Raw genomic sequence first — 27,322 nt, forward strand, 5'->3', positions numbered from 1 at the left:
ATCTTCAGTTTCTTTAAAGCAACAGGTTACCATAATTCACTAATATAAGCATATTCCAAGATTTATAGGGAATTACATTATTACCTTAATTGGGGCCCTTTGGGCCCCTGCTACAACCTGATCCCTTCCTTCCTTCCCTCTCGCTTTCATCTGATCCCTCGCAAGTGTGTGGCGCAGCCCCAATGGCTCTGGGGTGTGATTGGTGCCTTGCGCTCGGCCGGAGCGTGCCACTAATTTATTAAAGAATGGGGGTCACGAGGCGCAATTGGCCAATCGCAGAGTCCCTCTAGCCACGCACACTGGAACCTGCTCCCTTTCAGCAGCTCATTTTGGGGGGCGGGGGAGTCAGAGGAAGGGCGTCCTGCAAATGCTTAAGCCTCCCTTTTGCTGACTCCAGTCCTCAGACCCCGAAGGGGCAGCTCGCAAAAGGCGCCCTGCTCTGTCCACCTCAGGGAGGGAGGAGGGAGGGGAGAGTGAGGCAGCGGGGAGAGGACCAGCCCAGTGCCCTCCCGCTTCGGGCGCCCCTCGCAGTGCCCCGACCTCGGGCTGCCCGCTCGCTTGCCTCTCCTCTCAGAACACACGGAGGTCTGCTGCTCAGAGCAGAGACGGAGGAAAAGGGGGGGAGGGCGAGGAAGAGGACCTCCTCTAGCAAGCTCCGTGCGTGGTCCCGCCCCACCCCGCCCACCACTCTGTTGAAAGACCCGCTTTCATTAATTCCAAGAACGTTAAATATAAGGCCACAAACATCATTTTCTTTAAGAAGTTAGCTTGGATTTAGGTTTCAGATCTAGAGCGCTTACAATGTTTTACTGTGATTATAAACAAGGATAGTTCCTTTTCACTTTACAATCATACTCATTACTATTATTCCTCTATAAGTCTCTCTATGTTAAGAGCATTTTAGAACCAGCGTTATGTAAGTTTGCTGTATTTTACTATTGAAAGTGCCCCAAGACAATTAATTGTTCCTAGCCCTTTAAGAAATGGAGCTCCATTCGGTATATAAGCCAAGAATCAGAAACACCCTCTAGCAGTCTGAACAATGGAGACACACCATCACTACTAGGAGAGCTTTTACAGCCCCTTACTTAATCTTAAAATCATAGAGTTGGAAGACACCACAAGGGCCATCCAGTCCAACCTACTGCCAAGCAGGAAACAGGAAATTGCTTTGATGTTGCTTTATGGGTTGGTTGGTTTTAAATTCTGCTGGTTGTTTTTCTTATTGCTCTTTTTCTATTGTGGTGGCTTATACTGTGATAGTTTAATGTTTTTATTACAAATCCAATTTAGCCATTTTTAACCTTCATTTCTGCTTCATGTCCATTTCCTTCCAGCACCAATGCAGCCCCCACCCACATGCCAAATTCCTTATCCTACCATACTTGACCCCATTCCTGTGCCACCAGGGTAGCCGATGCACCAATTTCCATCAGCCTCAGTCAGCATGGAATTGTAGTCCAGAAGCATTCCCTGAACTAACATTTGCCTCCTCCCTTTCAGAGCAAACCTTTTCCTCCTACCTTCACTAAGAAGCACGCCTCTAACACTTACCACCCTTCTAACACCCTCTTGAATGAATGAATGAATTTACTTTATTACGATCACAGAGCAGCATAGGCAAAGCATCTAAATAAATAGCATAACAATATGGTTCTAAGTGAATAATTATTAAATAAATGGGAGCAAGAACCAAACATAGCTTAAAGCAGCGTTTCTCAACCGGTGAGACGCTGGCTGGTGTGCCGCGACGAGAAGGACGATTTGCATTGTCACGTCGCTGACCCGCCAGAAAGGAAGCCGGCCGGGTCACGACGCGAGGCGAGCGCCCGCGTCGTGACCCGGCCGGCTTCCTTTCCTGCGGGTAAGCGTTGTGTATTGGCGGCCGCCAGGCACGTGACACTGCAAATCGCCCTTCTCGTCGCCGCACGTCGCGGCAAAATTTAGAGTCGGCATCCAGCCGGAGGCCAGAGAGGGCGCCGCCGCCGCCGCCGCCGCCGCCTGGGGAGGAGCAGGCAGGCGGGGAAGGCTGCGCAGGGCTTCCCTTCGCCGGGCCAGAGCGGCGGCGGCTGCCTGGGGCGGCTGGGAGGGAGGCGGCGGCAGCTGCGCGCCCGTGTCTGCCTGCCTGGGGTCTGTGCGTGCCGTCTAACGTGTCCCCGCTCGCTCCGCAGGCTCTGCGCCTGGTGGGTCCGCCTGGCTACTGCGCAGCAGTTCTTTAGTGGCATGCTTTACGTCTCCCCTCCAAACTAAACTAAATATAGGGCGGCACAGAGTTGGTGTGCCGCGGGATTTTTTTTCATAGAACAAGCCCAAAAAAGGTTGAGAAACACTGGCTTAAAGCATATACATAGAATAATTAATTCTCTTAAATAAGCATAAATAAAGGATGAATAAAAACTGATAAGGAAATTTAAAAAGACCAGTTAAAACAGCTATATGGGGTGGGGCTTCAGAAGTGCGGATCTAACAACATGAGCCTTCAATTTAGGACTGAATTGTAGCCTAGAACATCCTTCGATGAATATCTATCATGGCAACACAAAATCTGGCGACTGAATATGTGACTTCTGGGCTTTCTTCCTGTAGTAACAGGGAAATGTTGTGTTGATAACTTTCTACTTTACCCATAAAACAAGCTTGTCTATCTATCTCTCTGTCTCTCTCCTCCTCCTGCCCATAAGAGAAAGATTGCTTGTAGCCGAATGAGAAGTCCTGGCTGCAGAAACTATTCCAATGTCACTGCAGATTTTGGTCAAGGCTACTGGATTCTCTCTTTGTCCGGAAGGGGGACAGGCACTTCCCACTTCTCACAGTTTTGCTGGAAGCAATCCTTCGGGAGAAAGATGATTAATGGCAAGCTCAGAGGAATCAGTCTGTGTCCTAGATCATTCTGAGCAGGAGGAAGGAGTAAACTAGCCTTTGCTGAAGTAGGCAGAATCAAGTAATATCAGTAATCATTGCTCTCTGTGCCCCCTAGCAGTGGGGGGAGCCTCATCGCCCTAAAATGTGAACTCTCACAATACACAAGGGTGAGTAAAAAAAGAAACAAAAATTATCCCATAATCCCTGACCATTGACCATCCTGACTGGGTCTGATGGGAATTGTAGTTCATAACATCTGGTCTTTACAAGAAGAGTGCAGGATTTACTTAGCTAGAGTACAGGTGACTTGTTTTTTAAAGAAACATGCTTTTTCAAAATGCCCCTGTTGAATTTCTGGTTTTCTAATCTGCTCTTCCTATGTAATCCAGGCACTGTTCTCTTCTCTTTTTTAAAAAAACATACTTTTTATTAATTTTACAAAATACAAAAAAAAAACGGTACATACATAAACACCTTTTCCACCTCCTTCCTACCCACCCACATGGGTCCTCCCCTGCCACAGAAGTATCCCATGTATGTGAACAGTCAGAGATGGTCCATTTTATGCTTGGATTTCTGTCCTCCCCCTCCCCTGACCCCAAAGCCCCCCCCTGCCACCAGGGAGCTCCAGCAAACCAGGGCAGTACGCAGGAGGCCATCCATCCAACCATCTATTGTCATACCAAAAAAAGAGAAAAATAGAAATAGGAAAAAAGAGAAAAAAGAAAGGGCAAAAAAAGAGAAAAAAACAATACAAAACAGAAAATTTTTTCTTACATTCATAATTGTAAAACCATATTTTGTGGGCTTCCCCTCCCCCCCTCCCCGGTTTTCATCCCTTTTTTATCATCTGCAACAGTTTCTTACTTTATAAAAATACACCTTTGTATCTTATACAACTTATAAATCAATTGTTAACATTTTCATCTAATATTCAAATCACTGAAAAATCAAACTCCCATTTTATCTTCCCGTGCCTAATTTTTACTCCCTCTATAAGCCTCCATATTTTCACATTTTTCCAAAATCCGTTCACTTTTAAAACTATAACTATTCTCAATTTAACCTTACATCCCCGATTACCGGCTCCACCCCCCCAATCCAGCAAATTCCATAATCAGCAGACCAGTTATAAACCTGTTAATCCATCCTTATAATCACAACATCACTTTCCCTTCACCCCACCCCCTGTTTACAGTCTTTTGCCATCCAGGCCACCATACAGGACCCCTGAATTTCTTCTCTTCTCTGCATATTTTTTCCTTCTTCCCTGTGGGCGTTCTGGAGTTCCAATAATACCAATCGTGCCCCCCTCAAAGGCAGGGCACTCCATCCAACTTTTTGTAGAGTAAAGTCATCATTTTTTTCGTGGTGTGCTTCATTTTGTGTTGAATCATCACAGTCCTCATCTTCATCTTTTCCTTCCAAATCACAGTCACCATCATTGTCATTCTCACATTCATCTTTTTCAGTGTCAAAAGCTTCATCTTCTAAAAAATCATATTCTGCCATCACCATCTGAAATTGTTGCTGTAACTCTTGCCGTCGTGTCTCCTCTTGACATAGCTCTATTCTTGTTTCCCACATTAAGGTCAAAACAGACCGCTGGAACTCAGGGGAACACTTTTTTTGTTGACATAGTTCAATCCTGCCAAGGTCAAAACTTGTCACGTGGGGTGGAATATGATCACAGTTTATTTTCTCGACTCCATTTTAACAAACTGGCTGCATTCTTCAAGTCTTATTAACAATAAAGTTCGAACTCACATTTCACAAACATTTAAACCAAAAAAGAAATTCCACAAAGTCCAGAAATACAAAGTGAAATAAAAATTGACTTATAAATCCTGATCAACTCACTGGGTTGTCTGGGCTGCCGGCTCCCGAGGAAAAGAAAGGTTTTTCTTAGTCTTTACCTCTTGCTGCAGGGCTCACAACCACAGTCTCTCTCTCTCCCCTTTCACCCTGCATCAAAGGGGAGATTCTCTTTGATGCCTTTGAGGGATCCTTTTGAATTGCAAATCTTCTGTTTACGGCTTCGGGTTTCTATTTACTGTCTCTTTTGTTGCCGTGGGGGGGGGGTGGCTTCCTCTTTTCTCCCCTCTCTCCCAGATCCAAATTGTTTTATAATCCAAATCGTGAGGTTACTTACAGTCTTGTTTCCAATCGTTTTATTTTCGGAAGAATCCAGCGCTCTCCGCCTTCGGCTTGAAGCTTCTCCCTGCTAGAATAACGTTGCCGCTCAAAATGGCCCCCGCGACTTCTACCCTCCTCGCTCCGGAGCTCTTATTAGAGCTAGCCGAAGGGTTGGGGAGTCCGGATTGGGGCTGTGCCGAGCAAATTTGCCCCCGCGACGCCCTTCCCGAGGTTCTAAGGGGCGCAGCGTCGCTCTCGCTGCCCTCCCCACTCCTAGCAGGGACGGGCCGTCTCGGAGGCGAGACGAAACCCCGCCGATCGGCACTGGCGCTGAACCCGGAAGCCCGGCACTGTTCTCTTCTCCACTGTACTCTAGGAACACAAATGGTTTTAAAAAAACACACCTTGTGCTCCAATTGGCTCCTCCTTTTTCTAGTTTCTCCAAAGTACTGTATCTGGTTAAGGTTCTTGCATAATTTCTGCCCCTTGTGTGGAACATGAGAGCTATTAATATTATACAGATGATTCAAAATAAAAAAATTCCTTCCAGTAGCACCTTAAGAGACCAACTAAGTTTGTCATTGGTATGAGCTTTCATGTGCATGCATACTTCTTCAGATACACTGAAACAGAAGTCACCAGATGATTGTCCATGTTACGTAAATCAACAAAGGAGTTGATCACCTGCTTCAGAGAGGAATGTCTTCCTTAAGGAAAGAATCATGCCTTTTTATAGTCACTATTTCCTTTTCTTCCCTTCCCTTCCCATGGGAAAATCTGAACAAAACACCCAGCAGTTGCTTTAAAAAACACACCTAAAAAGCTGCCCTGTGTTACTGGAGCCCAAACTGGAGGTGATGCTGAAGATTTATGATTGAGTCTTCTGATGTCTGTCTTTAAAGCATCCGACTGGGAGTGTATCCCCAATTTTAAATTTCAACTGCTTGATCTGCTATTAGGTGTGTGTGGTGGTGGGGAGAGAGAATTTGGGGTACCCCTCTGTCCTTGCTCCAGCGGGGTGTGTGATGTAAATCAGGTGCTAAAGAATCGGCAGTGGAATTTGCTGCCAAGGAGTGTGGTGGAGTCTCCTTCTTTGGAGGTCTTTAAGCAGAGGCTTGACAGGCATATAACTAGAATGCTTTGATGGTGTTTCCTGCTTGGCAGGGGGTTGGACTGGATGGCCCTTGTGGTCTCTTCCAACTCTATGATTCTATGATTCTATGAATCCCCCTCCCCCTCCCCCTCCAGCATCCCAGCCCCAGTCTAAATTTCTCCCTCCGTGGCTGCTTTTAGGACACTGGAAGATGCCTTCATGCATTTTCTCATATAATATCTAATTATAAAGAGATCTGTAACTACATCCCAGTGTGAGTCAAACTGGAAGAGAGGCTTTTGCCTGGATTTATGGGGATTTGAATCCCTCCTAGGGCCTGGTGTGCAGCTTTCCTCAGCTTTCTCATCGGTTCTGTTGGATGTAAAATAAGATATACAAGATATATTTTTGTATATGTAGGTCACTGAACTGAAGCCCTGGGTCTTCTGAGTCCAGGCCCCTTCCCTCTCCCTTTTTTAAGCTTTACATTTGTCTTTTTTAGTTTGATTTCAGGGCAGATGGGTGCCCTCAAAAGGGCAAAGCCCAGCTGCCCAGCATCTTAATTTGCCAAGAGGCTTCTATACTTCCAAAGAAGCACTTTCAGATTGTGTTCTGAGCCTTGAGATCTTTTACCTGAGCCCAAGTACCTGACAAGGACTAGATTACCATGTAAGACATGGACACAGTTTACTCATGACTGTTCCATTAACCACCATAATCTGGAACAGATCTTGCATCACCTCAGACCTTTTGAGATTTAAACTGAGTGCCCTGATACATTTGTACATTCTGTGTCCATTCATAGGTATATTTTCAAGCAGAGGCTTCAGTATCATATCTTGGATAATATTTTGCCCTCCTCCATGTGTGGTACTCTCTTTGGTGGTTGTGCAGAAACAATTGCTGTATATGTATAAGTAGATAACCCTGTTTATCTACAAAGGATGATTGCACAGCGTATTGTTAAATAAAATAAAATTTGAGTGGTGCCAGTTGTGGTATATAGCTTGCCATTTTTGATCATGTGTGTTCTGTTTTTTGTTTCTCATTTCTGTTGACTTTATTTGTCTAGGCCTCCTATAGAAGGCGGAATTTCAGAAGTTGAAATAATATCTCAGCAAATAGAAGAAGAGACCAAAAGTATACCGCCTGTACAGCTTGTTAATTTTGCTTATCGGGATTTACCACTAGCTGCACTAGATCTGTCTGTAGCAGGTTCCCAACTCTTGTCAAATTTGGACGAGGAGTACCAAAGAGAAGGGTAAGTGCAAAATGACATACTTATTTGAAACCTTTCTTTAAAAATAATTAAATTAAATTCATTTTCACTTTTAACATTTGTCATCATACACAAATCGTAATCATTTTACAAATAGGATTCTCAGAATCCCCGAACTTCCCTCCACCCTTCCATGGTTTCTCCAGATATTCTTTTCAAACTGCATCATATACTCCCCATATTTTCTTAAATCTCAATTTTATCATAATTCTTGCTTCATTGCAAGTGTTTTTAAAATCCTGCCAATGTTTTCAGTTGTTTACAGTGTTCTTTCAAGTAACTTAATAAAATCCCCCAGTCTTTATTAAATTTATTATCTTCTTGATCTCTGATTTTTCCCAGTCATTTCCGCCAATTTGGCATAGTCCATCATCTTTATCGGCCATTCTTCTTTTGTAGGTAAATTGTCCTCCTTCCATCTTGGGGCAAGTAGCATCTGCACAGCTGTTGTAACATACATAAATAGTCTCTTGTGATTCTTAGATATTTCTGGACCTAAAATTCCTAGTAAGAAAGCTTCAGGTTTGTTTTTTTACCAAAGTTATTTTAAACATTTTTTTCAACTCGTTATAAATAATTTCCCAATATGCTTTTGTTTTTTTGCACGTCCACCACAAGTGGTAAAATGTGCCTTTCTTCTCTTTACACTTCCAACATAGATCTGTTGCTAGTTTAGTAGGAGGTCCTAGTGATACATCTTCTAAATATATAAAAATGTAGGCATTGCGCACGCAGATGAAATGGCCTTTCTTCATAACCACTGAACCGAATTAAAACAAATTTGGGCAGAATGTACCTTGCCCATCAAATGTTTTTGAAATGTTTTTTTTTTCAAAAAACCACACCTATCATACCTAAAATAATGATTAAACGCCCCCCCCAAGTGGCGCCCCTATTAGACATCATCAGGAAAAGTCATATCTCCGAGGGCGGGGCCAAATCAATACGTCATCAACCACCGTCCAGCCACCGTCAAAACGACCATTCCACCCCCAAAGCCCAAGGACGGACCCCGAAACCCACGACAACAGCCTAGACACATACCCACCAGGGACCCACAACAAAAGAGACATTTGTGGCCTCAAACCGCAACCTCCGACCGCCGCGCCTGTTTCCCTCCCCGTCTTCCTTCCCTCTCCAACAAGCCTCCCATGGGCCCTGCTACCACGTTTCTCCGAAAATAAGACACTGCCTTTTCCTCAAAAAACCCCCACTATGGCTTATTTTCAGGGGATATCTTATTTTTTTCCTCCTCCTGCTGCGCCTATCACTATGTCTTATTTTCAGGGTATGGCTTATATTCCTTGAATGCTTAAAAATCCTGCTATGGCTTATTTTATGACTACGTCTTAAAATCGGGGAAACGGTAGATCCGCCACCCCTCCCCTTAAAATCAAATTAAAACCTATACAACAAACAAACAAAAAACAGTAAAACAATAAAAACAAAAAACAGTAAAAGTTACAAACACACCAAAGTTAAACAACTTCCCACACCCGACTAAACATCCATTCCACCCCACACACCTGAGGCCTCCTTGGAACCTCAAAAGGTGTGGTGGTGAGTATGGGGCCTGCTCCCAGGCCCAAGATGGAAAATGGGCTTCAGGGGAAGCGGTCCTCCCCAATACTCACAGGCAGAGCAGCACACTTGTGACTTATTTTTCTGGATACTCTGTTGCGTTTGCCCTCACTTCAACAGTCAGCATTCTGTAGCCATTGAGTGCCCTCTGTTCTTTTCTATTTTGTGATCTTCAAATCATACTGAGCAAAACAGTGTACCTGTTAATATGCCACAATGCTGCATGTTGGAGTAGAGGATTCCCCCCCTCCCCCCAAGTCAAGGAAGCGGAAACGGGCAGCTGTTAGCAGCTTGAGTTGAAGTGTTTGTAGTGGCTCATTACCAAAGAAATATGGTAATCTTTCCCCACTCTTGCTCCTTGTTGAGCATTCATTTAAGTACTAGTGTATTACAAAAAAATCTGAGCTGGTGACAGATTGGCTTTACACAGAGACAAATGTTGAAAGATGAGCTTTTCTTCCTTCTCTTTTATAGTGGCATTCCTGACCTTTCCCACTTAGTATATTTTAAAGAATTTCTTTTTAGTGTCCTTGCTTCCTTGGAAGCTACTGACCAGAGTTTCCCAGTTCAGATACAGCAAGAAGCTGGGGCTTCTGGGATTGATTGGTTCTTTTGCTTGTGCAAAGAGACTCATTTATATTTCTGCTTTTTAAGCTGTGGTGGCCATCTGAATCCAGCCACTATCATAACTAAACATTTATAACAGGACTGTCAAACATCAGCCTTTTTTAAAATTATAACAGTTTCATACAGAAATATATATAAGCTATAGGTCAGGGGTCCTCAAACTACGGTCCGAGGGCCAGATGCAGCCCACTGGGGTCCTGAACCTGGTCCACCCGGCAATTGCAGAACCCGCCACTGTCGTAACGGGTCTTGGCCCAAAACTTTAGCGGCACAGGACCATGGTGAGCAACGCCAGGGAACACGCGGGTCCAGAGGGCCAGGGAAAGCGAGGCCTAATCGACTGGGATAGAGGCTGCTCTAGCTTGACGAGGTACGGAGGAGCCCCAGGAGCGGCGAGGCTGTTGTGGACTGAACCCCAAGGTTTTCTCTCACTCCACACTCCTTTCTTCCTGCCGCCTTGCTAAGTGGCTTCTTTTCCCTGGTTCGCCTGGCACTTCCCACCCTCCCTTGCTTTGCTTCCTGGCAGTTTCAACCGAAAAGCGTCTTGCTTCCCTTTCTTTCCCTGGTTTCCTTTCCTTCGTCTTTCTTGCTCAAAGGCAGTTTCCTACTCAGCTATTCCCTCGACAGTCATTTGGCTTCAAGTGCCACATTTTGCTTTCCATTCTCCTGTTCCCCGTCAAATCGCAGGGAACAGGAGAGAAGGGGAGTCGTTATGCCGTCACGCTCTCCTGTGCATTCACAACCTACCTTAAGAGAGATACGATTACCTTGAGACCAACTTCCTTTCTTGCAAATCCCCAAGCCAAAGTCATCTGGACTCTGAGGGTGGTAGTGGTGGCTAAGGGGAATCAATACGCTGATCCTTAACCTGGGAGTTGCACCTGCTTGCGCTGAGGGGAAAGAAACCCGCGCTGGCCATCGCCTGCCTCCAGCAGAGCCGAGGCCTCCACAGCAACCGCCAGCACCGCCATGGTTTCTCTGTGGGATCCTGTCGAGGGCTGCTACTTCCATTGTAGCCTCCCCCCTTCTGGTCAGCAGCGCTTGCAGTCTTTGCCTGTGGCCAGGTGGCAGGGAGGTCCCCTTCCCTGGTCACTTCCCTTGCCTCCAAACAGTCAGGGTTGTAGAAATCTCCCTTTAAGTGGACCCGGTCATTCCTCTTACACACACATTCCTTTACACACACCTCTCATCCGCCCTTCCCTTCTTTCTTCCTCCTTTGAACATTTCTTGCAATCAGTTTATTCTCCAAAGACGTGCGTGTAACACAAGTGTTCCGTCCCCCTGATCACCACATACTTCTAAGCCCACGGAAACCACACGCACACAGCACCAAGTTAACTGTGGAAGTTGCTGGATTGGACCAATTCATGGAGGAGAAGGCTATCAACAACTACTAGTTGTGATGGCCAAACTCTGCCTGTGCTGTCTCTTCCATTGTCTTCACCCTTAGAGCAACTGCACTGCATTTAATCCAAATATATCTTGTTGAAAATGTTCACGTTCTGCAGAAGGAGATCCTTACATTTCTGGCAGAACAGAGCAAATTGGCTAGTGCCCATGATGTCACCATGTACAATGCCTTTAAAGTATATTGTAAATGTTGTGTTGTTTTTCCTGTTTTTGTGCATCACAAATAAAATATGTGCAATGTGCATAGGAATTCGTTCATAATTTTTACAAACTATACTCCGGCCCCCAACAGTGTCTGAGGGACAGTGAACTGTTCAAAAAGTTTGAGGACTCCTTCTATAGGTATTGAGTGCCCTGGTGCAGGGTTACATTATTTGAGGATCTGCATCTCCAGGGCCGCTACCCTGCATTTCCAGAATTGGAGAACTGTTGGCTCATTGGTACAGCAAATGCTTTGCATTCAGAAGGTCCTAAGTGTTGGGAAGGACCATGAAACCCTGGAGAACTGCATCTAGTTAGAGGAGTCAATGGGCAAAAAAGTGTTCTCTTCCTGTGTTACATTGACCAAGTGTTTGTCTAGTGCTTTATATTAGAAGTGGAGGAGCTACTGCCAGAATGCTGTGATGGATCACATTTTGACTTGTACAAAGCTCAGTGGTTACCTGAAGCTGGCTGCTACCTCTCAGCCTAACCTACCTTACCGGATCATCGTTTTGAGGATTAAAAGGTGCGTGAAGAGCTCCTGGGAGAAGAATGGAATAAAAATACTACTACAGCTTAGCTCTCCTTTTTAATCTATGCAGTAAGATGGAACCAGGCCCTACCTCAGTGGTAGAGGGCTTGCTTTGCAAGCAGACTGTCCCAGGTGCAATCCCTGGCATTTCCTGGTAGAAACTGGATTGTTTCCTGGTCTGAGGTCCTGGAGAGCCCGCGTCGTGACCCGGCCGGCTTCCTTTCCGGCGGGTCAGTGCTTAGTATTGGCGGCCGCCAGGCACGTGACAATGCAAATCGCCCTTCTCGTCGCAGCACGTTGCGGCAAAATTTAGAGTCGGCATCCAGCCGGAGGCCAGAGAGGGCGCCGCCGCCGCCGCCTGGGGAGGAGGAGGCAGGCGGGGAAGGTTGTGCAGGGCTTCCCTTTGCCGGGCCAGAGCGGCGGCGGCTGCCTGGGGCGGCTGGGAGGGAGGCGGCGGCAGCTCCGCGCCTGTGTCTGCCTGCCTGGGGTCTGTGCGTGCCGTCTAACGTGTCCCCGCTCGCTCCGCAGGCTCTGCGCCTGGTGGGTCCGCCTGGCTACCGCGCAGCAGTTCTTCAGTGGCATGCTTTACGTCTCCCCTCCAAACTAAACTAAATATAGGGCGGCACAGAATTGGTGTGCCGCGGGATTTTTTTTCATAGAACAAGTGTGCCGTGGCCCAAAAAAGGTTGAGAAACACTGGTGTAGACAATACTGAGCTAGATGGACCCAAGAGACTGACCCTGTGTGAGGCATGTTTGTATGTTCTTGTATGTTCTTGTGTCATAGGGTTTAAATACAGCTGTTGTCATGGGGTAAGCTATTACACAGAGCCTTGCCAAGTGGTCCAGGCAGCATTCCCTCTACACACCACAGACTTGTGGTGTTGTGGAGAAAATCTCGCTTGAGTGTTTTCTGAGCCACTGCAGATAAACAACCTTTGCTACTGTGATAGGATTGGCCACCTTATGCGGCATGTGCTTTTTAAAAATGTTTCTTTGTGGCACCCACAGAATGCTGACCAGCCCTTTTGTGTGAATCATTGTTTTGACTGTATCAGTGTATTCTCTCATACATTTTAAAGCTAGTAGCATGATTTATGTGTGGTTGAACACAGGCATGTCACTCAAGAACTGATTTAAGGGCAGTGGGAGATAATGTAATACTTTCAGCTGAGGGCTACATTTTTCACTTCAGGAACATGTTCCCAGAAGTATCTGGGATTTGGCGAGCTTAACATCTCTCTGTTGTTCATAGTTTCCCCCTCCCTCAGAATTACTGTCGCCACATGGGCAACTTCAACCAGTTGTGATGGTATCTGTCATGTTTTAGCTTTTGGTCTTTGCAGCCAGGAGGTTGCCTTCTTAACTGTTTTGTGGTGGCATGTTGTTGCTTTTTAACCTCAGACTCTAATTCATGGGCATTATTTAAAGTTTCATTTGAATGAATGCTCCTTTGCCCCAAAGTGGCTTGATTCTGCAGAAGTACAGCCCATCCTTGGGAAATCTCAGTTGGCCACCTCTTTCTTCAATGCCAACAGAATATTTTTCTTCTTGAAAATGTTTGCTGTAGTTTGATAATGGCTGGTGACTCTTTTAAATTTGTACTTGTCTGCTGTTGTGCTGTTAAATGTGTTTAGATAATACAAGCTTTTTAAATATTTATATATCACTTCGAACACTTCTGATGAATGGCAAACATGACTCTATGTAAGTAAACAATAAAGTAAGGTTTTTCCAGTCACTTCTGGCTCTCAGCACATCTTTTATCATTAGCAATACAAACCTGTGCCAGTTACATTACTGCTCTCAATTTATTTATTTATTTGCAAAACCTGTCCCAGTCAGATTGAAATTAAAATGTTATATTCTATAATCTCTGTAAAGACATGCATCTCTGCCCTCTGCTGTCCATTCTGGGAAATTTATAGGAAAAGTCAAAAGTTAAAAAGCAGAGCTGTACATGAAAATGGTATGAAATGTAATCTCAGAGTCGTGGGTTTGAGATCCATATTGGGCAAATATATTCCTGCATTGCAGGGGATTGGACTAGATGACCCCCAGGGTCCCTTCCAACTCTACAATTCTACGATTTTCATAGCACAGCACCTCTCTGGTGGCATTTGTTGTTTGGTCATTTGGTCGTGTCCAACTCTTTGTGACCTCATGGACCAGAGCACGCCAGGCACTCCTGTCTTGCACTGCCTCCCGCAGTTTGGTCAAACTCATGTTGGTAGCTTTGAGAACACTGTCCAACCATCTCGTCCTCTGTCGTCCCCTTCTCCTAGTGCCCTCAATCTTTCCCAACATCAGGGTCTTTTCCAGGGAGTCTTCTCTTCTCATGAGGTGGCCAAAGTATTGGAGCCTCAGCTTCACGATCTGTCCTTCCAGTGAGCACTCAGGGCTGATTTCCTTAAGAATGGATAGGTTTGATCTTCTTGCAGTCCATGGGACTCTCAAGAGTCTCCTCCAGCACCATAATTCAAAAGCATCAATTCTTCGGTGATCAGCCTTCTTTATGGTCCAGCTCTCACTTCCATACATCACTACTGGGAAAACCATAGCTTTTAACTATACGGACCTTTGTTGGCAAGGTGGTGTCTCTGCTTTTTAAGATGCTGTCTAGGTTTGTCATTGCTTTTCTCCCAAGAAGCAGGTGTCTTTTAATTTCGTGACTGCTGTCACCATCTGCAGTGATCATGGAACCCAAGAAAGTAAAATCTCTCACTGCCTCCATTTCTTCCCCTTCTATCTGCCAGGAGGTGATGGGACCAGTGGCCATGATCTTAGTTTTTTTGATGTTGAGCTTCAGACCATATTCTGCGCTCTCCTTTTTCACCCTCATTAAAAGGTTCTTTAATTCCTCCTCACTTTCTGCCATTAAGGTTGTGTCATCAACATATCTGACGTTGTTGATATTTCTTTCGGAAGTCTTAATTCCAGCTTGGGATTCGTCTAGTCCAGCCTTTCGCAGGATGAATTCAGCATATACCGTATTTTTCGCTCCATAAGACGCACCTGACCAAAACACGCATCTAATTTTTAGAGGAGGAAAGGGGGAAAGCCCTTTGGGGGGGGGATCAGTTCAAAGTTGTGCTGCTTCTTGCAGCTTCTTTTGCAAATGGGAAAAGCCCCGTTTTTTGGGGGGGGGGTCAGCTCACAGTTGTGCAGCTTTTTTGCAAAGGGGGAAAGCTCCTTTTTTGAGCCTCAGCTCAAAGCTGTGCAGCTTCTTTTGCAAAGGGGGAAAGCTCCATTTTTGAGGATCAGCTCAAAGTTGCTGAACTTACCTTGCAAAGGGGGGGGGGGAAATCCTCTTTTTATGGGGTTCAACTCACAGTTCTGCATTTTCTTTAGGAAAGGAAAGGGAGCCATTTCTACAGTTTCCAGACAGATAATCTCATCAGCCAGTCACATGCTGTTGCAGCCTCCTTCTGCAGAACATTCGACAAGGAGGCCTCGGCAAGGGGGTGGGGCCTGGAAGGGAGCTAGCATCCCTTATCTCCCTCCCCGATCTCTTGCCATCAGCTGCTGAGCGGGTTCCTTTCAACTCCCTCTTTCCCTCTTGTTAGCATTTAGCTCTTCCTTTTTTATTTAAAAAAAAAGCATAATATGCTTTTCGCCCCTGGGCAATGCAGCTCCAGGGACCATGCATTTGCTCCATAAGACGCACAGACATTTCCTCTTATTTTTACGAAAAATACGGTAAGTTAAATAAACAGGGAGATAATATACAGCATTTAGAACCTTTTAAAAGAAGGTTGTTCCGTATGGTGATGTTACTCCTTTTGTTTCACAGTTTGCCTCTAATGGGGAAATCTGTGGCCCTTTAGATTACTGGACTCCATCAGCCTAAGCCAGCCTGGCTGATATCAGAGATGAGGGGTGTTGGAGTCTTAGCATCTCTCCACATGGTCTGATGTAGAGATGGGCAACAGACTAGCACAGCTATCCCTCTGAAAAGGAATAGTATTTTTATATGGAAGCGTTGATTTGCCAGGTGTCCAGTTCTGTGCTACTTGTGGAGCAAATACAAAGAAATAAAAGAAAACAGAGATACAAGCATTCATCATTCCAGTAAGAGTTGGTTTGTTTATTATTATTATTTCACAAAATTTATATACTGTTTGATTGTAAAATGGCTGATGAAAAGGTAAAACAATCAGTTAATAAAAATTTGCAACCATATTTAAAAACATACAAAAATTAAAATACTAAAACAGATTAAAATTACCTCAACCTTATAAGCATCTGGTTGGCTTGTCTAAACAAGAGTCTCACTTGTAAGCTAAAATGTACCCAGAGATTCATACTTATTCTTTGTATTGTATAGGTTGACCAATCAGAAAATATGAATATTCAGAGGGTACTTTTCAGAGAACAGAAACCAAAGCACCTGAGATTCCTTCTGCTTATACAGACAGCTATACAGTTTCTGTCCTGTTACTCTTTACCTATCTTCCTTTTTTCCTGTCTCTTTCCTTTCCTTCTTTCCCGTTTTTCTTTCTTCAGATCTAACTGGCTTAAACCGTGCTGTGGGAGGCGAGCTGCTGTGTGGCAGGTATTTTTGCTCAGTGCAAGTCTCAACAGTTTCCTGGTAGCCTGTGTGGTATTGGTGGTGATCTTGCTGACTCTGGAACTCCTAATAGATATAAAGCTTCTCCAGTGTGAGTAGCAGGTTTTTCTTTTTCCTGAAACTTTTGACAATTCTATTGAGTTGGGTTGCAGGTGGGTGGGTGGAAATAGCTTGGAAATAGTGTCTTGATCCCGCTACCTTAACCTCGGCCCTCCAGGTGTTTTTGGCCTACAACTCCCATGATCCCTAGCTAGCAGGACCAGTGTTCAGGGATGATGGGAATTGTAGTCTCAAAACACCGGGGGGGGGCGAGGTTGAGGAAGCCTGGTCTAGATTGTATGAGGTGTTAAGTGTATGGAATTTTGTGAACCTCTGGTGTGCTGATATTCCTTTGGGGCTCATCCCAGACCTAACATTACCCACTGTCTCACCACCTGTCCCATTCAGATGTACATTTGAATTCTTCCCCCCCCCCCCCACCAGCAGCACTATGGGGTTGGTTGGTCTTCCAGAGTAATTAATAGGGCTGGGCAATATCTGATTTTCAACATTGCAATATATCACCAGCTAAACATTGCAGTATTTAAATATATCAAGTTGTCTGAAATGAGGCTGGAGCTTATCATAATCAGGGGAAGTACTGAATTGTTTTTTTTAAAAGAAAATAGATGTGTATAATTAAATGAAATTTTACTCTGATTGCATGCTTGACTAAACCATTAAAGATTTGTGGAGAATATATATTACAGTGGAACCTCTGTTTATGAACACCTCGGTTTATGAATTTTCGGTTTATGAACGCCGCGGACCCATCTGGAACGGATTAATTCACTTTCCATTACTTTTAATGGGAAAGTTCGCTTCAGTTTATGAACGCTTCAGTTTATGAACAGACTTCCGGAACCAATTACACCCATGTTTCAGTTTATGAACGCTTCAGTTTATGTACTTCGCGGACCCGTCTGGAACGGATTAATCCACTTTCCATTACTTTCAATGGGAAAGTTCGCTTCAGTTTATGAACGGTTACTCCACGGACCGTCTGGAACGGATTAATCCACTTTCCATTACTTTCAATGGGAAAGTTCGCTTCAGTTTATGAACGCTTCAGTTTATGAACAGACTTCCGGAACCAATTGTGTTCATAAACCGAGGTACCACTGTACTGTTCTGTTATGGGCTTTATATGTCCATAGTAACACCTTGAACTTGACCTGGTAACAAATTGGGAACTGGTGCAGATTGGTGATAGAAACTTAGTTAGACAATCTAGGTGCCACATGGTGCCTGAAAACTAGGTTACGGGTGCAACAACAGAATAGGCCATTTTTATGTATAACAAGATTACAAAGCTGAAAATGAATGAACTCTAGCTAAAATCTTATGTTTATTTGTAATATGGTATTGTCCTCATTGGAAGATTGCCATGCTTCCCCTACCCGCCCCCTAATATTTTTTTAAATAATAATATATTTAATATTAGTTTTCAGTTATTAAAATCCAATAACAGCCACATTTTATCAATATCAAATTACCATTCCCATCCAAATATAGATCAATTATACAGCCAATTATAAATTTTAAGTAACTTCCCGTGTGCTGGGTTTCAGGGTGCAAAGTTCTTATTTTCCCCCGCTTCCAAAATCTTAGTTAATCCAATTTCATTCAGTCCTGATCTTAGTCCTTTATCCATAGCTACAGAGTTCTTGACTTCCATTCGTGTTGAGATATGTAATAAAAAGAATTTTCTCCGCTAGGAGAGTTCTGTATCCTGTAAATTCCTGTGTGAGATGTTTATTTTCCCATTTGTTCTAATCATGTCCTGCACCAGCATCTCTGCTTCCGCTGCTTTTTTGATCTTTCTCTTCTTCTGCTGAAATTCAAGCTGCATCATTACGCCATCTTTGTTGTTTGTGTCTGAGTAAGGGAGTGATCTGGTGTCCCACCGTGGCTCTGGGCAAGTTTCCAGTTCTTCCAATTCTGAGATCTCAAAACAATCTGGTGTCCCCCCAGATCTTCTAAGGCCATAATCCGAATTGCCTACCAGTGGAAGTTAGATGCTTTAAATCATTTCAGTGTTCTCACACAGTTCTATTTTCATATTAATCCATAAATATAATTCTGTTCTCTTTTTCTCTTCTTGCTTTTTATCAATTTGTTATCGTTTAGGGGGAAGTTTGCCAAATCATTTATGTAGCAAATATAGTATAGGTAAAAAACGGTAAAAGCTCCAATCCCCCCTCACATACTGTATTTTTCAATGAAGGAAAACAAAGAATCCTAGAGTTGGAAGAGACCGCAAGGGCCATTCAATCCAACCCCCTGCCAAGCAGGAAACACCATGAAAGCATTCCTGACAGATGGCTGTCAAGCCTCCGCTTAAAGACCTCCAAAGAAGGAGACTCCACCACACTCCTTGGCAGCAAATTCCACTGCCGAACAACTCTTACTGTCAGGAAGTTCTTCCTAATGTTTAGGTGGAATCTTCTTTCTTGAAGTTTGAATCCATTGCTCCGTTTCCGCTTCTCTGGAGCAGCAGAAAACAACCATTGGTTTAGATTTTAAGCACCACTGTGAGAGTAAAGGTAAAGTAAACTGACCATTAGGTCCAGTTGTGACCGACTCTGGGTTGTGGTGCTCATCTTGCGTTATTAGCTGAGGGAGCTGGGATACAGCTTCCGGGTCATGTGGCCGGCATGACTAAGCCGCTTCTGGCGAACCAGAGCAGTGCATGGAAACACCGTTTACCTTCCCGCTGGAGCGGTACCTATTTATCTACTTGCACTTTGATGTGCTTTCGAACTGCTAGGTTGGCAGGAGCTGGGACCGAGCAACAGGAGCTCACCCCATCACAGGGATTCAAACTACCGACCTTAAGACCGGCAAGCCCTAGGCTTTGTGTGGTTTAACCCACAGCGCCACACTTAAAAATGCACTACATTTCCCCCCAAGAAAAATTCACTACCATCCTTTATTTAAAACTTACAAAAGTTAAAATACTGAAACAGATTAAAATTGCCTCAATTCAAAGTGTGTGTTTTGGATGTATATATATTCTGTACCCCATCTTTTATGAACTGGCAGGATACAAACACTATTACTTTTTTTAAAAAAAAATCTATTAAAGATTTTATTGTATTACAAAAGTACATACATCACCTCTGTTTCCAGATCATAAATTTCTTTCTATAGACCAGTTATTTTTGATGTGTGACTTTAATGTGGTATACAGTATAAGGTTGGGGGAGGAGAGAGAAGGGAGTGGGTAGTAAACTTTCATTCATTATACCCATTTATTAATTTTCATTGGCATTGAGAGGTTGGGGGGCCCAGGGCATGGTGACCTGCCTTCAGTTGGCTGCAGTGGGCTCTGTTTGTGTGTATGAGGGTGTGTGGGGTTCTTGGGTCAAGTTAGCCATATTGATTCATATGCTGTGGTTGGGTTCTTGTCCTGTTGGGCTGTGTGTGTAATAAAAGGGTGAAGGCGTCCTCTACTTAAACCAACAAAACTAACTGGTGGGGGGGGGGTCCAAGAGCCCTCCTACCACCTTCTCAAAGCCTGAGAAGCCCTGCCATCCGCCCTCACAAGCCACTGCCAGCTAGTATATTTCAAATTAAAAGCATATCACACATTAAAAGTACATTAAACAAGGCAACTAAAACCTAAACCCAACAGCTTTGTGTTCTGGGAAGCACAAGCTCAAGGAATGAATTTTAATCCCCAAATACCTCCCCTTCTCAATAGACGCTATCTGATATTGCAACAACTTATTGGACTCGCCAGCTTTCCTAACACTGGGATGTTACTGCCAAATACAGCCTGACTCCTCCAATACACGCACAGCTCTCCCGTGCCACCTAACCCCTAAGTCCACTCTTAACTTTTGCTTCTGCCAGAAGAGCTTTAGATAAATTCTTACCTGCTTCCCACCCAAATAAGACTGAAACAACCACCCTGCCCACCCATTCAAACGTTCCCTTTCTCCTCCCCAAGCTGACTTTCATTGCCCTTCCTGCTGCTTCCGTGTCTCCATGGCACGAATTTAATGCGTTCCAAACACACATTTGTAAGTCGAAAAAAATTGTAAGTCGAATCCCATAGGAATGCATTGGGAGAAAAATTCGTGAGTCAATGCAACCCTATCTAAAAATTCGTAAGTAGAAAAAATCCTATCTAAACCACATCCAAGATGGCGGACGGAACTCCATTCGTAAGTAGAAACATTCGTAAGTAGAGTTATTCATGTCACGGTCCGGTCGGCGGGCGTCAGGACCAGAGGCAAGATGGTGGTGAAGAAGCAGGGTCGAGGAGCAAGGCAGAGGCGAAGGTCCACGGGCCACGAAGCAAGGCGAAGGCGAAGCAAGGGTCCAAGGAGCAAGGCGGAGGATCCAGGAACAAGAAGCAAGGTGGCAGCAAGGCAAGGGTCCAAGGAGCAGGAGGCCAGATGCAACCAGGCAGGGATAGCGTTGCTGTGGCAAAGAGCTGAAGGGAAATGCTGGACTTTTATCCCTCCCAGCTCCTGCCACCAGGTGCAGTGAGATCTCAAGTGGCCTCACCTGGGTGACTACTCCTTGCCTCTCCAACACAAGCTGAGGACTTCACCTGTGTGGCCGCACCTTGCTTCTCCAGCACAAGCTGAGGCATGCCCCAGTTCTGCAAAGCACTACAGGCCCCAGAGCCTGACTCCTGCCCATACTCCTGACAATTCATAAGTAGAGGTACCACTGTAGTTGCTAGCCTGAAGAGCCCCCCCCCCGGCATTTATTCATATGGGAAATGTCAGCCTTGGGGGAGCCACATGCAGAGGCAGAAAGAGAGAGAGAGATGGGCAGCATAGCTGCCAAGTTATCCCTTATTTTAAGGGATTTTCCCTTATGCTGAATAGGCTTCCTCGCGAGAAAAGGGAAAACTTGGCAGCTATGATGGGCAGAAGTGAGGAAGGAGGTTAAACAATCTACGAGCCTACATGCTGCCTACATTACAGAGGAAAGTTCCCTGTAGGGTGTCTCTGCTCTTCAGAAAGTTCCCAGGCAGACTAGTGACTTTCATCAGCCACCTGCCCTTGTGTTTTGCTGCCCCCTGCAGGAGGGAGGGGAGAGGTGAGCCAGCTGCAGAAATCTTGAGCAACGATACACATCATGATAGTGATACATTTCTAGGTTATTATGATGAAACCGGTTATCACGGTGTGAGTTTCATACCAGTTTTTGGACAAATGCACATTGCCCAGCCCTAGTAATGACAGCATCTGGTTTGAAAGCTGGGACTAAAGCCATGGGTGCTGTTGTTTGGGAAAGGGTGTTGCTTCTATACCTATTCCAAAAAATGTTTTGCTCTGCTTGAATGTGGAAATTCAAGAAATGTGTGGAGGGATATACACATGGGAACCTGTGACAGTGGAATAAAGGGATTTAGTTGAACACAAGAGGGCAGACAGAATGTTGCACATTCCTTTATTCCTTCCAACATATGGGTTGCTGCCTTGTTGATAGCATTTTTCCATTGCCCTTTATTGCAGCCATCAGGATGTTGCTGAAAATGTACAATGTAGCTGAGGTTTTTTTCTTCTTTCTCTTAGCAATTTCACAATGTGGAGATAGGGCTATAAATGTGTCAGTGCAACATTGCACTTTAGTTACAGGATTTTTTTAAAAAAACAAAAACCTAAAAGTGAAATACTGTGTTTCACTCAGATTAATATTCTGCTACAGTATTGCATTTGTCTGTGCCTGCACACAACACTGAAAACTTGGAAGTTTTTCCCCTTATTGAGAGGAAAACAAAACTCGTATGTATTCCCAAAGTTATTTTAACACTTTACTACACAGCGGGTGGTGCTGGGGCTTGCCGATCAGAAGGTCGGCGGTTCAAATCCCTGTGACGGGGTGAGCTCCCATTGTTCAGTCCCAGCTCCTGCCAACCTAGCAGTTCGAAAGCACATTAAAGTGCAAGTAGATAAATAGGTACCGCTCCAGCGGGAAGGTAAACGGCACTGTATCCCGGCTCCCTCGGCCAATAACGCGAGATGAGTGCCACAACCCCAGAGTCTGTCACGACTGGACCTAATGGTCAGGGGTCCCTTTACCTTTACATTTTACACATGAAACATTTGTGACATAAAGAGGGGGAATTGGTCTACCTAAACTCTCCTGAGAGAGACTTGCATCACAGCAAGAGTCCAATGTGTTTTCTAAGGTCTGCTTTGTGCTGGCAGACGGCTAACTTGGAGTTTTCCTTTCCTTGCATACAGATATAAGGTCAACATCTTTTCTCTCATGGGATGTATTGCACTGTGATCATGGTATTTAATGATAAACTGCTTATTGTCACTTTCCTGAGTCCTCCCTCCGAGCTACTAATCCATCACACACAGACACCAAACGGGTTACCAGGTTTATTGGCTTCTTCTCTGGCACCAGTTACAGAACCTCAAAACAACAAGTCTAAAACATGGTGTGTTCTCTTCCTCCCCCACCTACATCCAACACTAAACATGGTTGTTTAGTAATATGCCTTTCCTACAGTCTACATGAGGACAAAGGAAGGCTTATTGCAGGTCAAATTGTAGATCAGTCTCATGGCATGTGGCTTGGATCATGTTGGGATGTCACAACTGGAACCAGCTGGATAAAGCAGAGTACACACAGACTTTCAGGAAGCTTTCGGTTGCACACTGTGCAGTGACGAGGCAGGAACAAGACGTTGCCACTAGTAACTTGGTTTAACTAAAGACGTTTATTACAGTGGTGCCTCGACTTACGAATTTAATCCGTTCCGAAGGCACTTTCGTAGGTCGAAAAATTTGTAAGTCGAAAAACGCCATTGAAAACGCGATTTCCCATAGGAATGCATTGGAAACGGAAAAATTCGTAAGTCGAAGCAACCCTATCTAAAAATTCGTAAGTCAAAAAATCCCTATCTAAAACCGCCGCGGTTTCCTTTTGGATGTTGAGACACTCGTAAGCGCGTGGCCATTACCCCCATTCGTAAGTCGAAAAATTCGGTTGTCGAGTCGTTCGTAAGTCGAGGTACCACTGTATATACAGCAGACTCACAAGTTGCTATGTACAAGATACAGAATACAGACACGGGTCTTACCTTCTCTCTCTACTACACTTCTCTTACTGACTACTACTGACCACAGACCAACACACTATCCACACTCCACACCAGAGTGATGAGTCATCATGCCTTTATAGGTTACCACAGCCAATAGCATAGCTGTTTCCAGGGTCCCAAGTTTCCAGGCAGAATAACTCCTTTGCTCAGTCTTCTTGGCCGTCAGCCAACTCTTAATTGTTACTGTGGGAAGCTGCAACTTGGCATGTAGTCAAAAGACCCAACAGATCACACATCATGTAATGACATAAGCATGCTGGCTTCCAAAGAGGAGCACATATCCACTTTATTACTCCCTGGTTCTTTTAGCCCTGCATGGAATTATGGTTAACAACCCTTGACTACAAATCATGGTTAAGGAGATTAACCACAATGCTGAGTTCCAACCCTAAACCAGAGTTTTCTGTGCTGAGGTGAAGGACCATGGGTGAACATAGCAACTGCGGTCTTCTTCCTCCAAGACAGTGCATTCAAACTAAACCTGACTTGGCCTAGCATTACATGCAGTCATGGGCGCTGAGTGACTTTAATTATTTCTTGGCTCTTATATTCTACTTTTGGCACCTCTTGAATCTTGGACTTGTTCACTGAAAGAAGCCAAACTTGGAACCATAGTTTATAAACCTGATTTGTTTCAATAAATTATAGTTAAGATTAACCACAGTTGGTTAATGCTAATTGAAAATGGAGGTGAAATGTCTGATCCTGTGCCAGTAGGGGAGAATATGTGCCTGAGGCTCAGACATAGGAGAGCTGAGAAGATGGGAAACTGTAACTGTAAATCATGTTAAGCTTTAGTGAAGCTTAAACCAAGGTGTGCATTCTAAATGAGTGTTCATAAAAACCACAATTGGTGTTATGCCTTGACTGAGCCTATATCTCTAACTAACTCTGAATATTTACTAACTAATATGTACTAACTCTGAATATTTACCAGTGTTTCTGCAATTGGTGGGGAGTTCAGTTCTTTCATCATTTTGTCCCTTCTCTCCCAACCCAGATTTGGCCCACAGTCCCCTGGGGGTCAGCCTTAATTAAGGCAGGCTTCAGAATGTTTGGTTCATTATGTATAATGTGCAACTTGCATGCTGGTAAACCAAAATGGTGCTTCATAATAATCTTTATTTAATTTCAGTTTCGAATGCATCACAGTTTGCTGGAGTTATTCACTGGATCAGTCTAGTTATCCTCTCTGTGTTCTTTTCAGAGGTAAGTGAATTTTAATTTAATTTTTAATTTTATTACATTTTACAAGCTCACTAAATGAAAGAACACAAAAAGACCAACCAACTTGATAGCAATCACATAACACACCGACAAATGTCCTCCTCTCAGCTCCAGTAGCTGAATCTTACTGTGACCTGACTGAATCATTACCAAAACAAGATGACACCTGATTGGCTCTCTAAACACTCATGCTCATTGGCTACATTCAAATGAAGGAAAGCTATTGCATATCAACCTAGAATCATAGAATCATAGAGTTGGAAGAGACCACAAGGGCCATCCAGTCCAATCCCCTGCCAAGCAGGAAACGCCATCAAAGCATTCCTGACAGATGGCTGTCAAGCCTCCGCTTAAAGACCTCCAAAGAAGGAGACTCCACCACACTTCTTGGCAGCAACCTAAGCAAGTTGTGCTTCCCTTTTCTGGTTATTGGCTATAACTTTTGATAGAATACAGATAATTGAATGAACTTTGTTGCATTGCATTCTTCATTCAATTATCTTTCCATTGATATATAATTTTATGGTATTACTAAAAAAAGAAGAAGGTTGCCACAGTTTTGGACACTAGTGTATATCTGTGACAACAGCAAGTTTTTGAGATGCTATGGAACATCTTGATTTTAAATAGGTAAACTCTGATTGATCATTAATGGAAAAACTGAGGTTCAAATTGCCTCTCAGCCTAACTAACACCACAGGGTTCCTCCTGTCCTGATTAAGACTTAAGATGCATTTGGTTTCAGAGCAGGATATCCCTAGTTAACCTTTTTTTATAATATTTTTATTAGTATTTTCAGAAAAATAACAACAATACATAGGAAAAAAGAAAAATTGAACACATAGAATAAAAAAGAAAGAAAAAGAACAACATATATAGTAACAATTCTCATATCATCTCACATGATTTAGTTAACCTTAATGTGCTGAGGGGGAGGGGAACAAATTGCGCAGATGAACTTAAGAGCACAGCATGCCCTGGTAAGTCATAAATAGCCACATTTTTTGACAGAGATTTCCTATTTTTCCATTATTACTCGAAGTGTTGGAAATGGGTGGTGTGGTCAATCAAGACCAGAATTATAGGCCTCTGGAGCATACTGAAGTGCTTATTTGTGGCACCTCATGTGCTTAGTTGGGTATATTATTCTCCTGTGATCCTCCAACTTCTTCCCCACTCCTCACTTTGCTGTCAGAATTTATTTTGTAAGCTGCTTGGGGCAAAGACCTCTTTTCTTCTGTTCAGTTGGAAGCACAATACATATCAGAGGTGCAGTATAGAATCTATGGATTATAATATTATTATAATGTTTAAGGGTTATTATCCCAATATGTAAGGAGTGACGCCTGAGTAGAAGTGCCATAAAATTCTTGCATTGGCTCCTTGGTTAATGCTAAACTCACCCGAAACCCTTCTCTGCTAGGAGACAAGGCAGGAGACAGAGGAAATGTGTGGGGTAGCTGAAACCCCCTGTGTCAGTTCTGACAGGATCCTTGTGTGAGTGTGCCTTACACTTTCTCCACCATTTTTTTTAAAATAGTGCAAAAGCCAGCAAAGATACCAGTTTACATAGATAAAACAAGAGAAGAGAGAAATCAGTTATAATTGAAAACACTATTGTAACTGAAAATAAAGATATATAAAACATGTCTGTATTTGTTTGAGCATATAAAACAATCTCTTATAACATTAGAATCATAGAATCATAGACTTGGAAGAGACCACTAGGACCATCCAGTCAAACCCCTTGCCAAGCAGGAAACACCATCAAAGCATTCCTGACAGATGGCCGTCAAGTGATCCACAGGTCACTTAATGAGTAAACTCTGGAGAGTTTGTAAAGTTATGGAGTGGTAGAATGAACTGTACTGATTTGGACTGTAGATGGGGTTGCCACTTTTAAATGCTCTCTTTCATGTTAAAAAGAAATCCTTGCAGTAAAATAACAGTACTAGCACCCAGGGAGGATGCTAGTAATAACTTTTTGTAACAACATGGAGAAAATCAGTCCTGTTTCATTCCATTCCATTCCTTTCCTCCTTTGTCTCCCATGTTGTACTTTTGATTCTAAGGTCCTTGTACGTTGGATTCTAAGATTCTTGTCCGCTTGTGCTTTGTGAAGCACTGCTCACCTTGGGCATGATTCTTAATTTTACACATTTTCTTATACCTGCTGCCTCTTTCTATCAACAGTGTTAATTCCATCCTTGTTTCTACTTTCTTCCAGAATGGATAATATTTTGACGTAACTTGCAACTTTTTCACATTTTAGGGTCAACAAGGAAACTACTACATTTACCTGATACTCTTACAATGTTACAGTGAACTTATGAAACACAACACTTTCCACAGAAAAGTTAAGCATTTGAAATTAAAAAAAACCAAACTGCTCCACAGGACTGATTTTCTCCATTTTGTTACAAAAAGTTATTAATGATTAACAATGCCAATGATTTATGATTTTTTCTGTCTTCCCTCTTCCCACATATCTTTTTATTAGACTGTTTTGAGAATTGTGGTTCTTGGCATATGGGACTACATTGAAAATAAAATAGAGGTAAGCAAAACCTCTGTTTTTATATTTAATGGCACTTCCATCCTTTGCAAAACTTGAGACTGTGCTGTGTTATTGTTGTCATTATTTTACTCAACATTTATTCTGCTATACTAAAAACAGTTTAAAAG

General features: G+C 43.6%; 1 protein-coding gene across 3 annotated transcripts in view; it reads left to right on the forward strand.

The window, feature by feature from the left end:
• TMEM266 (transmembrane protein 266) overlaps positions 1 to 27,322 on the forward strand; it is a 106,504-nt gene that overhangs the window by 42,524 nt on the left and 36,658 nt on the right. For all 3 annotated transcript variants that reach the window (XM_035112720.2, XM_060279103.1, XM_060279102.1), the window contains 4 exons: positions 7,164 to 7,352; positions 16,227 to 16,381; positions 24,546 to 24,619; positions 27,138 to 27,194. In XM_035112720.2, coding sequence (XP_034968611.2) covers positions 7,164 to 7,352; positions 16,227 to 16,381; positions 24,546 to 24,619; positions 27,138 to 27,194 — 475 coding nt within the window. The remainder of the gene's footprint in view (positions 1 to 7,163; positions 7,353 to 16,226; positions 16,382 to 24,545; positions 24,620 to 27,137; positions 27,195 to 27,322) is intronic.

This window comes from Zootoca vivipara, chromosome 9 (genome assembly GCF_963506605.1).
Source record: "Zootoca vivipara chromosome 9, rZooViv1.1, whole genome shotgun sequence".
NCBI lineage: Eukaryota > Metazoa > Chordata > Lepidosauria > Squamata > Lacertidae > Zootoca > Zootoca vivipara.